This window comes from Xenopus laevis, chromosome 1L, assembly GCF_017654675.1.
Source record: "Xenopus laevis strain J_2021 chromosome 1L, Xenopus_laevis_v10.1, whole genome shotgun sequence".
Taxonomy (NCBI): Eukaryota; Metazoa; Chordata; class Amphibia; order Anura; family Pipidae; genus Xenopus; species Xenopus laevis.
The window spans coordinates 84,733,008-84,748,794 of record NC_054371.1 but is presented as its reverse complement, the minus strand read 5'-3'; the positions used below and the strand labels follow the sequence as shown (position 1 = coordinate 84,748,794).

General features: G+C 44.3%; 1 protein-coding gene across 4 annotated transcripts in view; it reads right to left on the bottom strand.

Moving 5' to 3' along the window:
- The window catches only part of uso1.L (USO1 vesicle transport factor L homeolog), a 40,545-nt gene extending 39,398 nt beyond the window's left edge, over positions 1 to 1,147 (bottom strand). For 3 of the 4 annotated variants that reach the window (XM_018244045.2, XM_018244053.2, XM_018244059.2), the window contains exon 1: positions 847 to 1,147. In XM_018244045.2, coding sequence (XP_018099534.1) covers positions 847 to 915 — 69 coding nt within the window. In that variant the 5' untranslated portion in view covers positions 916 to 1,147. 4 annotated transcript variants of the gene reach the window in all.
- Between the last annotated feature and the right edge of the window lie 14,640 nt (positions 1,148 to 15,787).

The following is a 15,787-nucleotide window of genomic DNA, read 5'->3' as shown; positions in this document are numbered from 1 at the left end:
CGTAATACTGGAAAAGATTGGATATTTGGCATACATGCCAAAGCCTGGTGTGTCGCATTTTGATGTTTCTAGAGAATTAAAGCATCATCATTAAAGCAGCTGCAATTGTACAGCTGCTGCAATTTGGTCAAGTGTGTGTATTGTTCAGATGGGCTTGGCCCACTAGCCATAGCTCTGGGTCCCACTAGCCAGTTCCACAATTTGGGAACCATACATTAGTACCTTTTGTGATTGATAGGAAAGCTCTATATTCGTCTAGTCCATCTAGCATTTTGGATACATCCTTTGCACTTGAGTGTGTGCCACATGTATGTGCAAAGGATGTATCTAAAAATATTAAAAGGACTAGACAAATATAGAGCTTTCCTATCAATCACAAAAGTTACTAATGTATGGTTCCCAGATTGTGGAACTTGCTAGTGGGACCCAGAGCTATGTCTAGTGGGCCAAGCCAGAAGACCAACAGGGGCCAGAAATGAAAAGCCTAACTAGATGGTCAATGACCAGGAGATTGGGTGTGATCACTACACTGCACAAGCTATCTTTGAAACAATGGCAGACCTCCTATGAGCTGGGGATGGGGAGCAAATCATTAGCCGGCCAGTCAAAATGGAGAACTTCCCCCAAAAATTATGAAAACCATTGCATTTTTGGAGAATCTTGCAGCTTGATTTGGAGGGATGATGTTGACCAATATTCTATATCAGGAATGACAAGGCCTTTAAGCTGCTGCATTTGCACTACAACTCCCAGCATTCCTGACCGCAGGAAGGCGTGTATACTACGTTTTGTACAACAGGTAGAAGATCAGTGTTCTATTATAAGAGGAAATCTGCTGTCACTCACGGTCTGGGTTCCGGACTGTTGAACTCCAGAGGGTTGCTGCCCTCCCATCACTCCCCTGAGGAAATTCATCCTGAATTATTTGATTCCTACAGCAGCAGCACAAAATGCACACCCCGAAGGAAGCCCCCTGCAGTGGTCACAAGTAGGCTCGGAACACTGGGTTACTCGCAGCGCCCTGTGCGGTGAATGGTGCAGGGGGGGAGGGCAGATAGGGCTAAGACTGTGTGTACACACAGGGCAGAAGTGCAATGACGTGTGCACACAACCCCGGAAGGTGCGATGGCTTGTTGCGCGTGCGTGGAGGACGTGGCGGGGACGTGTTGGAGTGTAGAACGTAGGCAGGGCGTGGCTTAAGATATCAGCTGATCGTCCCAAAGGCCTTATTGTTTGAAGCGGGTAGATGGACGCAGAGCTTTCATATGTTTTGGAACTGGAAATTCCGAAATAATTAGCATGCTTTCGCAGGAAGCGAGTTAACAACATTGTCCTGTGTGATTTAGAGTTTGTCGTACTATAAAACAAGCAAAGTATCTCTTTAAAAGTACCGCATTGTGAGCTGTAACTGTAAGGTGTATCTGTTCCACCAGTTTTGTGTAGTTGGGTCTGGACTCTGGCTAAAGCAGAAGTAGCCTTACTCAGTTACCCACTGGCAATGTGCGCGAGGGAGTATTCAAGGTTATGCTCTATAGTAAAATAGGAGTTTAGTCTGGGACTAGTGGTAAAAAAAAAAAAAAAAAAATGGCAATTGTGTTATGTATATTATATTACATGGGCGTCCACAGAAAAATTTCCAGGGATGGGGGGGGGGGCAAGGAAGAAAACATATTGCACATATTTTGGTTTCCACACAAACCTAACAACAGCTTTTCTATAAATATATAGAGTAGTAACTGTTGCACATGTATAGCATTGCCATTCTATTAGTGACACAATCTCCTTGTTTGCCAGGACAACATTTGGTATTTTCTACTTTCTTAACAAAATTAATAGCCAGAGGTTTGTAGAATGTTATTCCCTCTAGAGTTCTAGTTACAACTATACACATACAGTGAAGCCTCCATTTTACATACCCTCATTTTAAGTATTTCCATATGTTATACAACTTTTTGTGGCCCACCAATATTTAATGCATAAAACATTTCACCGACTTTACATTTTTTACATTTGGCAAGAGAATATCCTCTATTATGAAGTGTGTGTGTGAGAGAGGGAGTGTGTGAGTGTGTGTTTGTGAGAGAGAGTGTGTGTGTGAGTAGGGTTGCCACCTTTTCTGGACAAAAATACTGGCCTTCCTATATACTTCTCTTTTTTCCCTATTAATAACATTGGGATCAACCATCATTATTACCGGCCAGGCCGGTAAAATACTAGCTAGGTGGCAACCTTATGTGTGAGAGAGTGTGAGAGAGGGAGTGTGTGTGTTTGTGAGAGGGAGTGTGTGTGGAAATATTAGGCAACAAACAATTTGTTTTTCTCTGAGTCCTCATTAAAGGAAGCACTGCATGCAAACACTGTCCTTGACAGATTTAATTAGAAGGTGGATGCCTTCCTCAGCACCTGTTACAGTATTGTACATACAAAATATCTGCGGTTTCCAGAAACTGCTTCTGATGTAGGAGCCGTGTTATCTCTGAGAAGAGGAAAGGGGCATATTTATATTTAGGCACCCGAGGGCCTGTGCCTAAGGCGGCAGGTTTTGTGGGCATTGGACATGGGAGAGTCGAGTCAGGGACCAATGAGCTCTGATGGTGGCCTTGGTTCTATGACTGCTTATGTTTGATGTCTATTTGTTGTATTTTCATTAATGCACATGTGTGTGACTGATGTGATTGGCTGCCAATTACTGGTATATATATCATGCCTTACTTGAGGATGACATCACTCCCAGCTCAGCACTGATTGGCTGAAAGCTGTCAGGGAAGGTAATTGGAGCAGACTTTATGGGGGGGCATAAAGTCATTGATACAAGGGGATAGTTTGGGCAGTGGGGCTTCCATGATCTATAGTAGTTTGGGGACTAGAGCCAGGCCTAGACTGGCAATCTGTGGGTTCTGGCAAATGCCAAAGGGGGTAATAGACATACACTATTTATTGGCTGCTGGGGGGGGTGGCTGACAGGGCCTTTGTGTGTCTAAAATGCCAGGGCCGTTTTTAGATCCCAGTCTGGACTTTAGCCTAGAGAAAAGCTCCAAAAATTGTCTGGGAAGGTGCTTGTCATGAAATTGTCCATTGGAGATATCAGTTTGTCTTTCCAGTTCCATCTTTTCCAATTTCATTGGAAAAGGGGGAGGGGTTTCATATTTGGTGATAAGCCATCAGGGGGTACAAAGGAAGGGGACAATCAATGATGGGGCCTTGAAAATGGTTCCTGGTGGCTGCCCTTCCACTTTCCAAACTACTAAAACTTGTGGGTGCCAAAGTAACCAAAATCTGCCTGTGTGCCATTGCTAAGGGGAGTGAGACAACATGAGTACTTGCTGTCCCACTGACTCTAAACCTGTGCTGATCTAGCTGCGCCTTAACTATAGTTCCCAGCACCCCCTGTGGCTGATTCGTAGTTATAGAATATAGTGTGTTTGGTATTTCTTGTTTACTTGTTACAGCTTTTGAAGTGTTAGACCATTTACTCTGCTGCTCGAGTAGATGATGGGTAAGGGAGGACCTGAGAATAAAGACAAGTAGCACAAACCAGAACAATAGTTACATGCCTAGAATTAGGGTGCCTTGTGTTAAGATTACAAAATTGTGGAAATTACACCTTAAAAACGAGTTCTGGCAGGACTACAGATACATCAAGGCCCACCTGAAACACCTCTTCAAAGACCTAGAGAAGATCAACAAGGCCATACTGATTAAGAACAATGAGAGCTATTCAGGTGCAGTATATAATCCATCCTTTTTTCCCACACTTGGTCAATCATTTAATTTTGCTTAATCACCTGATTTGTGCTTAATGTGCTCCTAAATATAACAGGTGTGGGATCCGTTATCCGGAAACCCATTATCCAAGAAGCTCCTAATTACGCAAAGTCCATCTCCCGTAGACTTGATTTTATTCAACTAATCCAATTTTTTTTAAATGATTTCCTTTTTCTCTGTAATAATAAAACAGTTTCATGTACTTGATTCAAACTAAGATATAGCTATTGGAAGTAAACCCATCCTATTGGGTTTATTTAATGTTTACATGATTTTCTTGTAGACTTGAGGTATGAAGATCTCTTGTTTGGTTTTACAGATGGTCCTCGGAACAACTCACAAACAGCACATGTGTAAGGGCCCGAAGGCGCAGTTGAAGTGCGGACCAAGGAGGAGGCAGGTAGTCAGCGAGTTCGTGGTACAAAGGGATCAGGCAGAAGAATAGTCGAGGTACAGGCAAAGGGTTCAATCCAGGCAGCAAGGGGTCAATCCGAATAACAGGCAAGGTTGGTACACAAGAAATCAGTCAATAATATAACACCCAGGAATCACGAAGATGAACCTATACTTGGGCAATGTTAGCAATGTCCAGGGGGTTTAAATAGGCGAGTTTTGGCGCCAAGATTTGGACGCGATGACGTCATGACGCCGGCGTCAAGACGCTAACGTCGTGACGCCGACGAACGTTCTGACGGTCGCCGGCGACCAATCGGAGAGCGGGAGGCAGCCGACGTCATCACGCAGGGACCAGCAGGATCCACATGGGGGAGGAAGGAGTCGCCATCTTGGACGCCGTCGCCATCTTGGACGCCATGGCCAACACGAGGGTGAGAAACTTCAGTTTCCATTACAGTACCCCCTTCCTTAGGGGGGGCCTCAGGACCACCGTAACCGGGACTGAAAGGAAATTGCTTGTGGAATTTTCGAATAAGAAGAGGAGCATGGACGTCAGAGTCCTTCACCCAGGAGCATTCCTCTGGACCAAAACCCTTCCATTCGATTAAATACTGAAACCTACCCCTGGAAATTCGAGAGTCCAGAATTCTTTTGACTTCAAATTCTTGGTGTCCATCAATAAGAAAAGGAGTAGGAGAAGACGAGGAAGAAGAAGAAGAATCTTTTGCCAGTTTGAGAAGAGATACATGGAAGACATTGGGAATCCGCATCTCGGGGGAAATCTGAAGACGAACTGCCACGGGATTGATGATTTCAATAATGGGGAAAGGACCGATGAACTTGGGGCCGAGTTTAGGAGTAGGAACTTTAAGATGAATGTTCCGTGTAGACAGCCAAACCTTATCACCGAGGCAATATTGTGGGGAAGAAATTCTTCTCTTGTCCGCGAATTTCTTCTGAGACAGAGAACTCTTTTCCAAATTAGCTTTAGTGGCAACCCAGATAGCAAGCATATGAGCGGCCTGATCATTGGCAGCAGGGACGTTTGTGAGAAGAAGATCTTGCGGAAAAGCTAGAGGATTCTGACCATAGACACAAAAGAACGGAGACTTTTCAGAAGAAGCGTGCATAGCATTGTTGTGAGCAAATTCTGCCCAAGGAAGAAGGTCTGCCCAGTCGTCTTGGCACAAGGAGACATGGCAACGAAGAAATTGCTCCAATGCTTGGTTGACTCTCTCAGCAGCTCCGTTAGATTGAGGGTGATAGGCAGAGGACAACTGGAGGGAGATATGAAGTGCCTTGCATAACGATCTCCAAAATTTGGAAACGAATTGGGAACCTCTGTCCGACACCACTTCAGCCAGGAATCCGTGAAGACGAAAGATGTGTTGGATGAATAATTTAGAGAGTTCCTGAGCAGAAGGTAGCTTACGCAGGGGAATGAAATGGGCCATCTTGCTGAATCGGTCAACCACGACCCAGATAACAGTATGACCGAGGGAAACAGGCAAATCCACAATTAAATCCATCGCCAGGTGAGTCCATGGACGAGAGGGAATAGGTAAAGGTAGAAGTAATCCTTTGGGAGGGGAGTGGCCAGACTTGGAAGCTGCACAAACAGAACAGGAGGAGACGAAATCCTTGACGTCCTTTCGGAGAGAAGGCCACCACACTAGGCGAGACAGGAGTTCAGTAGTTTTCTTGATACCCGGATGGCCGGCTTGTCTGGAATTATGAGACTGAGCAAGGATAGAATGACGAAGATCTGGAGGAACAAAAGCAACCCCCAAAGGAGTACTGTCAGGAGCAGAGGACTGTGCGGACAATAACTGAGAGGCCATGGTGGGGAATAAGGCAGGAGGCACAATGGATTCAGGGTCTTCGGAACACGAATCCTCGGGACCCCGGGCGGAATGTGATCACGAAATTGAATTTGGAGAAGAAAAGTGCCCATCTAGCTTGTCTGGGATTGAGGCGTTTAAGGGACTGGATGAATTCAAGGTTCTTGTGATCCGTAAAGATAGATACTGGCACCGAGGAACCTTCCAACAGATGTCTCCACTCTTCAAGAGCTAGTTTAACTGCCAATAGCTCACGGTTTCCCACGTCATAGTTCTGCTCAGAAGAAGAAAACTTTTTAGAAAAGAAAGCACAAGGATGAAGTTTGCCATCATTAGAAGACCTTTGGGACAACACCGCACCAGCTCCTACGTCGGAGGCATCCACCTCAATGAAGAATGGTAGAAGAGGTTCTGGGTGCCTAAGGATTGGGGCAGATGAAAAAGAGTCCTTGAGGTTCTTGAAAGCTTCTAAAGCCTGAGGTGTCCAACATTGGGGCTTCCCACCCTTCCGAATGAGAGACAGGATAGGGGAAATCTTGGAGGAGAAGCCTTTGATGAACTGTCTGTAGTAATTGGCAAAGCCAATAAACCTCTGGATAGCTTTAGTGCTGGTGGGGAGGGGCCAATCCTGGATCGCTGAGACTTTGGCCGGATCCATCTTGAAGCCTTGTTGGGAAATAATGTACCCCAAAAAAGGAATAGAAGAAACTTCGAAGGAACACTTTTCCAACTTGGCAAACAGATTATTTTTCCTTAAACGAGACAAAACTTCCCGTACCTGGATTCGATGCTCGGAAAGGTTTGAAGAAAAAATTAGAATGTCGTCTAGGTATACGACCACACTTATGCCAAGTAAGTCCCGGAAGACATCATTTACCAGCTCTTGGAAAACCGCAGGGGCGTTACAGAGTCCAAAGGGCATCACGAGATACTCGTAGTGCCCATCACGAGTATTAAATACGGTTTTCCATTCGTCCCCTTCTCTGATCCGAATGAGATTGTAGGCTCCACGAAGATCAAGCTTGTTAAAGATGCTGGCGCCTTTGAGCTGGTCAAATAACTCGGAAATAAGGGGGAGCGGATAGCGGTTTTTCACAGTAATCTTGTTCAATCCACGATAATCAATGCAGGGACGTAGACTGCCATCTTTCTTTTCCACGAAAAAGAAGCCTGCTCCTGCAGGAGACGAAGAAGGATGAATGAAGCCCCTAAGCAGGTTTTCCTGGATGTACTCTTTCATCGCCGCAGTTTCAGAGGGGGAGAGCGGGTAAGTACGTCCTCTTGGAGGCATGGTTCCAGGAAGAAGCTCAATGGGACAATCATAGGGCCGGTGGGGTGGCAGGACTTCAGCAGATTTCTTGTTGAACACATCGGAGAAATCTTGATAAACAGGAGGAATTGAAGAATTTGAAACAACAGAGGATACCTTGACCAAGGACTGGGCTGGGAGACAGTTCTGTTGACAAAAGAAACCCCAACGAGAAATTTGAGTTGCGGACCAGTCAATAACTGGATTGTGGGTGCGCAACCAAGGGAGTCCAAGGACTACAGGAGTCGAGGGGCAATCAATAATCAAGAATGAAAGTCTCTCGGTATGCAGGGTGCCCACTTTGAAGGATAATTCTTGTGAAGACTTGGAGATGAAGGCAGAAGAAAGAGGCCGATCATCAATGGCAAGAACACGAAGTGGAACAGCCAGACTTTGGAGAGGAATAGAATGTTGTTCTGCGAAGGCTTTACCCAAGAAGTTCCCAGCTGCGCCGGAGTCAAGGAAAGCTTGGGTAGAGATGGTCTTGGAAGCCAACTGGAACTGTACAGGGAGAAGGAAACGATGAGTAGAAGCTTGGGGAAGTTGATTAATCCCACCCAGGTAAGTTTCCCCAAACTTACCTAGGCACTTGCGTTTCCCGACTTCGCAGGGCATTCATGGGCAAAGTGGGATTTGCCCCCACAGTATAAACAGAGTCCAGCAGCCCTTCTCCTTAACTTTTCCTGTTCGGAAAGACGGGCACGACCAATCTGCATAGGCTCTTCTGAGGTGGAGGGAGAAGAAGCCGGAGTAGAAGAAGAAGTGCTGGGAAGAACAGGTCTCTGGAAACGAGGAGCCAGGGGAGGTTGAAACTTCCTCACACGTTCCTTTACGGCAAGGTGCTCTCTTTGGCGGGTGTCCACTTTGACTGCCAGCGCCACCAAATCTTCCCAACGAGTAGGCAATTCACGTGAAACCAAATCGTCCTTCAGACGCATGGACAACCCGTTGTAGAAGGCAACGTGATAACTATCGTTGTTCCAGCTGGTCTCGGCCACCAGAGTACGGAATTCAATGGCATATTCTGGCACCGAACGTGTACCTTGGCGGATGTGGACAAGCGAGAGGAGGCAGATGCAGACCGGCCAGGAGCATCGAACACTGTGCGTAGCTCACGAATAAAGGCCTTCGAATCATCTATCAGGGGGTCCTCTTTCTCCCACAACGGTGATGCCCATTCCAGAGCTTTCCCAGTCAGGCGGGTAATGATGTATCCCACCTTGGCACGCTCTAAGACATATTGATGAGGTAGCAGAGTGAACTGGATCTCACACTGGTTGATGAATTCTCTACAAGCCTCAGAATCACCACTGAAGAGCGGAGGTGCCGGAATCCGGGGTTCGGAGACATGGAACGGCGCCACAGGAATAGTGGCCGGAGCAGGTGCAGGAACCTGAGCCGTAGGAGAGAGAGCCGATAACTTGTCCAAAATGGCCTCAAGAGCTTGGCCAAAATGTGACTGCTGAGCTTCATAGGCCTCCATGCGTGAGGCAATCCCACGAAAGGCTCTTCCGAAATCTGGTTGAGCCTAGCCTCCTCAGATGGGTCCATGGCCCAAGTATAATGTAAGGGCCCGAAGGCGCAGTTGAAGTGCGGACCAAGGAGGAGGCAGGTAGTCAGCGAGTTCGTGGTACAAAGGGATCAGGCAGAAGAATAGTCGAGGTACAGGCAAAGGGTTCAATCCATGCAGCAAGGGGTCAATCCGAATAACAGGCAAGGTTGGTACACAAGAAATCAGTCAATAATATAACACCCAGGAATCACGAAGATGAACCTATACTTGGGCTATGTTAGCAATGTCCAGGGGGTTTAAATAGGCGAGTTTTGGCGCCAAGATTTGGACGCGATGACGTCATGACGCTGACGCCGGCGTCAAGACGCTAACGTCGTGACGCCGACGAACGTTCTGACGCCGGCGACCGTTCCATCGCCGGCGACCAATCGGAGAGCGGGAGGCAGCCGACGTCATCACACAGGGACCAGCAGGATCCACATGGGGGAGGAAGGAGTCGCCATCTTAGACGCCGTCGCCATCTTGGACGCCATGGCCAACACGAGGGTGAGAAACTTCAGTTTCCATTACAACATGATACCAACACCACCAGCAGTTTCCTCGGTACCAAATACCGATGCACCTCAGTCTAGGCACCCCATCCTCAGGAAACAGCAGTAAGTATGGGGCATCTCAATTCCACCAGTGATGCCCGCCTTTCATACACTGCACTTTCACCAGCGGTGCTTTCAGCCACCGTAGTTCCACCAGTGGTTCCTCCCCTTTATCCAAAATATGGTGTTATACACAAGAACTCCTTTAAGCCACTTGGTAGACCCTGCATTCCTTTTCATTCCATCCCTCAGACTGCAAATGCCAGGGTCTGCAGGCTGCCTGGGGTCCAATGGAATGGAAAGGAATGCAGCATTCATCGTGCTGCTTAAATGTGCCCATGTTTATTCTGCCATATTCCCTTCTCTTTTTTATCCTTTCACCGCAGTCCCTTACTGTACCATATTCCCCCCCCTTCGCTTCCCTTGATTCAATGTGGCGCACTGATCGTGGGAGCAAATCCGATTGCCTTTAAGGGGTCAGGAAGGAGTTTATCCCTCTAGTGAAGGAAATTCGCTTTTCAGAGGTTTTTTGCCTTCCTTGTGATCAAAAAGCGCAGTTTATCTAATTATTAATAAAGCTGTGGATTACACAGATTAACCACAAAGTCATTGCGTATATCTTTATTGTGGGTATTGGGCTAGGGATTTGGCAGGGATAACATATAGAGGGGGAGGAAGAGAAGTTAGAATAAGGCTCTTATAGAGCAGGAAATGGTTGCATTGGCTATGTTTCTCCTTGGTTCCTAACAATAAAACTGAAACAACATATACCTGCTGTGTCAGTCCTACTATCCTCCATAGGACTTATAGGAGCCTATAATACTGAGAGCCAATAAACATCCTTCCCAAATCTCACCCTAACTGCCCTTTGGACAACTCTTCCCTTTGGTCCTTTGGAAAAGGGCCGGCCGCACAGTTTAGAAGGGCCCTGATGGTCTGTGTTGGTTTAAGGAAGCTATGGAAATTGAATATTTAGAGATAAAACCAGTTACATGCAGATCTGCAACCAAATTCTGTTTTAGAATCATCATCTCATGCTCTTTTACCTTAGTTGTCTAAAATTCCCTGGAATTAGTAAGGAATCTATTAATTTAGCCTCTTCAGCAGATGATAACAAAGGCAAGTTATATTGGGTTGCAGCTGGATTAGGTGGTATATTTACATAGACTTGACACTGCCCAGCCTTTATCACACCCATTTATTAGTGTAAGAAGGTTTAATCTTTAGAGGTTTTATGAAACAGATGTTGAGAATCAGACTCCTGGAAAGAACACAGGGTTGAACATAGCTAGCTGTACTGTATGGAGGAAGGTTATACAAGCTAAAAGTGCATTACACAATTCCCTCTGTAAAAAAACTGATAAAGCAACAGGGCAGTGTCGGACTGGGGGGCCCGGGCCCACCAGGGCTGCCCTCTAGACCCCCTGCAGTGCCGGCGTCTGGTGCGTCTGCTTGCGGTGCCGTGTCTGTACGCATGCACGTGACGCCGTAGTTGTGCGCATGCGCAAGCACACGGTTTTCTTCCGCGACCTCCGATAAAGGGGGTCGCGGCATTAATAGCTACATGTGGGTGCAGACCTGGCAGGGTCCACAAGAGCCGGGGGCCTACCAGGTTTTTTCCCAGTGCCCCCCGGCCCAGTCCGACCCTGCCACAGGGTAATACTGAGACTGTGGGTGGTTAATTGACAGCAAGACCAGCAGTTTAGACATACAGTATGAATGAGGGTATTACAGATAAAGGGATTATGCAGGCAATTGGTTGGCGGAAGTGATGTCATGCGCACAGTATAGAGGGCATGTTTAGGTCAGGTGCCTAGGGTGGCATTGGACTTAAATACAGCCCAAGGAGAGAAACAAATTATCTGAAATTAAATGTTAGTACCTTAAAATATTCAATATCATGAAATTTTTACAAGTAGTAAAGGGAACCAACAGCACTGCTTGTGGTATTTATTTCAGAACAAGGATAGTACATTAGCTCTGATCTCTGTTTGCAAGTGATATTTTTTGTTAATGTGGCTACACTTTCAAACAAGTTAAGCCTATTGTGAGCACTGGAATGAGATACCTGTACTTAGATCCTTTCTGGCACATCTAGATAAGTACACCAAAAGGGATTCTATACACTTACATATTACAGCAGAGTTCTGGTAAGCCCCGAGGAATGCCCAAGATGACAGTTTTATGGTATTTCTCTTCTCCAAAATGCACGATTTCAGGGGCCCCTAACTACTCAAAAGTGTTGCACATTATACTTCATGTTTGTAACTCAACACAATACCTTTTAAAAAAAATATATACAAATTTTTGAGATACTATCTAGGCGGTTTTTATTGTGCAGCATAGTGGGATGTCTAAGCAGTTACTGAATGAAGCAACATTGCATTGAGTTGGGACAAAGTGTATCATTTACGTTATATAAATACTACAGGGCACATTTACTTAGCTCGAGTGAATGAATAGAAGAAAAAATACTTCAAATTTCGAAGTTTTTTTTTGGCTACTTCGACCTTCGTCTTCGAATTGAACGATTTGAACTAAAAATCGTTAGTCTATTTGACCATTTGATAGTCGAAGTACTGTCTCTTTAAAAAAAAACTTCGACCAACTACCAACTAAAACCTTCCGAGGTACAATGTTTTCTAGCAAATTTCTGATCGAAGGAATTTCGATCGATGGTTTAAAATCGTTCCGAACCAATATCGGTAAATCCTTCGACTTCGATATTCGAAGTCGAAGGATTTAACTTCGATAGTCGAATATCGAGGGTTAATTAACCCTCAATATTCGACCATTAGTAAATGTGCCCCCGAAAGTCATATGGTGTCTGAGCAGCACATAACATTTTTACAGACAACACAAAGACAAAGATATGATAATAAAAATGTTTTCATGAGGTGTAATTACCTAGAGCATACCTCCCAACTGTTCCTTTTTCAGAGGGACAGACATGTTATATTATATACAGGGCCACCATTAGAAATCATGGGGACCTGTACACTAAAATTTTCTGGGCCCCGCCCACCCTACGCCACAGTAAAAAGGCCACACAGACATCAGTGATAAAAACAGTAAACCTCCCCACACACAAGTTATAAACAGCCATTGATGGTCAGGGCCCCTTAGAAGTAAATTGAAAATTTGGCGCCAAGTTTTTAAAAAAAAATCATTGGTGGTCAGGACCCCCCTAAACGTTTTAAAAAACGTTGGTGCCAGGGCCCCCCATAAAAGTTTTAAAAATAAACATTGGGGCCCCAGAGAATATTTTTTTTTAAAAAAACATTGGGGGCAGGGGCTTATAGAGTATTAAAATACTCGCCAGGGGTTTAATAAAATTAAAAAAAGACACATTGGTGTTCAGTAGAACTCAACTTGTGGCTTTGAGTCTTTAGCTTTGGCTCCTTTCGTGGCATCAGGACTTCAACTTCAGCTCCTTTCGTGGCTTCGGGACTTTTCGCAGCTTCAGGACTTCAACTTTGGCTCCTTTTGTGGCTTTAGTTCTCTTTGCGGCTTCAGGACTTCAACTTCAGGTCTTTCTTCAGCTCTTTGGGACTTCGGCTATTTAGGACTTCAGCAGTTCGCCACGACCTTGTCGCTGTCAAGGGGGACCTGGCTATTTTGAAAAGTGGAGCACAGCCGGGCACCCCTTTAGGCCCTGGCCTGGTACAACAGTACCCCCTGTGCCCCCTGATAGCGGCCCTGATTATATATATAACTGGGCAGTTATCAGGTCCTTTTTCATGAAGTTTATTTTGTACTGGTAAACAAAGGTAAAAACATTTTTCAGTATGAAAAATTATTTTCTTAGCAAAATATAAAAGAAAAGCATCCTTTTGTGATGAGAGAAAAATCCATGTGTAGTATTTTATGTTCAAAGAATCAATTTTTAACTATGAAATTATTTTTTATTTATCTTTTTAACAAAAATCACTTTATTGTTACCACCTTTGCTGGTGGCAAAACATGGAAAAAAAGGGGCAGGACAAGGATGTGACAATGGTGATGTTGGGGCCAAACCAATGACTGTGAAATCAGGGGATAGGGCATACCGTTCGGAAGCAATCCTGAAAGCCAGATAGGAAGTTTTGAACAGTACAGCCACTTAAAAACTGGCTGTCCAATCAGGTCTGGACTGAGAAGCAAAATAGGCCCTGGAAATTCAGGTTCACAGAAGCCTAAAGATTGCCATCCGGACCTGTGTCCAATTCAGAAATGGGCAGGTGGCAATCCTGTTTGTACCCGTAAAATGTGTTTTGTGCTGACAGGCTGATTTTAGTGCTCACATATGATTATGAATATTATTGAATATGCGTCAAACATTTCTGGATAAATGTTCCTTATCATAAATGAAACACCAAGCCTTAGGGCTAGTGGCACAAACAGGGCAAAATAAGCCGACAGTGTTTTCTAAAACATCGAATAATGGAAATGTATTAGAAATAAAAACACAAAAGTCTCCAGAAAAAAACTGGCAAATAATAGCTGCGAGTTTCTATAAAGAATTATGCCAAGAAATGTATTTTTCCAGCTTATTAAAACATTTGAGATTTTCTGCCCAAGTGGCAATGAATGGAACAATGTGATTCTCGCTTGGCAATGAATGGAACAATGTGATTTTCGCTTGTTTGCAAATTTGTTTTCATGAAAACACACAAACTTGAACTTGAATTTAAAAAAACAACATTATTTGTGTCTTGAGAAATCACATAAACATGAAGCAAATATGGATTTTGAAGAAGTGTATAATTAAATGCTACCTGTAATCGCCAGCTAAGATATGCCGAACACGGGCTCTAGTATGGCTATTTTTATTTCCTCCCTGGAAGAAGTTTTTATGATACAGGATTAATGTTTTTTTATTCTTTTAAGGAGAAGGAAACTTTTTTACTTGGGGTGCCAAAAGTTAGGCACACCCAAGTGATCGCATTTACTTACCTGACAGACCAGCCGGTGATCCTATCAGGAGAAAAAAGCATCGGCCTGGGGTTATTCCAGCGAGCAACACGGATCGATCTCCGATTATTCTTTGTTCAAATTTACCGGGGCAGACACATGAGCAGTAGAATGAAGTAGCCTGCTTTCTCGTTCAAGTTCGGCTACTCACTCTACTGCACATGTGCTGCTACAGGAAGAAAGAAGAAGCAGGAAGACAATCTCTCCATGGTGCACGCTGGAAGAATCCGGGGCCGGTGCAGTTTTCTCCTGATCAGAGCACCGACCCGGAGTGTCAGGTAAGTAAATGCGATCACTTGGTGGTGCCTAACTTTTGGCAACACCAAGTATAAATGGACTTTCCTTCTCCTTTAAGTTCAAGGTGTGAAGGGTTTTGAAGAGTATATGTGTATTTTTTACATGCTGTTAAATAGTAAAGGCCATTTATGTTAATTAGTAATGCAATGGAATGTCCAAGATGTTGGACATCTTGGTTTTATTGTATTGTATGGGTAAATTAATTCTGTAAAAGACCTATCTGTATTTGGTTTTTGATTTTATTATTTCTTACTATTTCTTTTATATCAGTTGATCAAGTTAAAGCGCTGTTTTGATTATATTGTATAATAAATTTACTGTAAAGTACAGTAGAACCCCCATTTTACGTTTTTCAGTGGACCAGAAAAAATGGTGTAAAATCCAGGAATATGTAAAATCAGGGAAATGTATTATGCATAATATATAGGTGGGACCACAAAACAACAATGTAAAATGAGGGAAAACTTAAAATCAGGGTATGTAAAATTGAGGTTCCACTGTATATTGAAACTTTTGTAATATCGGCACTGGCCGTACCCACTATATTACCAACTCTGCTGCTGAAATACTAGACTGGTGGAAACCCTACCAATACCTTTATATAGAGAGAGATGTAAGGTACACACCATAAACAGTCCCTATACCTGGGTGCCTGAGCTCCATGTTGAAAAAAACTATTTTATTCTTCCATCTCACTGCAATTCCAACATTTTGGTCTTTGATTTATCCTTGATAATGGTCCCAATACAGGACTGAAATGTTAGAATCACAGTGAAATGGTGGACTAAAAAAGTTTACTGTGTTTTGCAACACAGAGTGCTGTCCATGTATATTCTATATGCTCTGTGAGATATTGACCATGCACCTGGACTTTAAGCAGTTTGAGTGTGGGCTTAATTTGCACTTTATATACTGTGCACAATTAAGAGTTCTTAATTGTCTCACTCTTCCTCCTTTAACAACCACCTTTGGCTTCAGGAGGAGCACTCCCCTACTCGGGTGCTGCCAGTGCCAGGTCTTTATGTGAGATAACCAGGGAAAGAGCAGGCTTGGGAACCAAACTTAATACTGGAATGGAGAACAAGAAGCATGGTTAGGGTTGCCACCCGACCGGTATTTT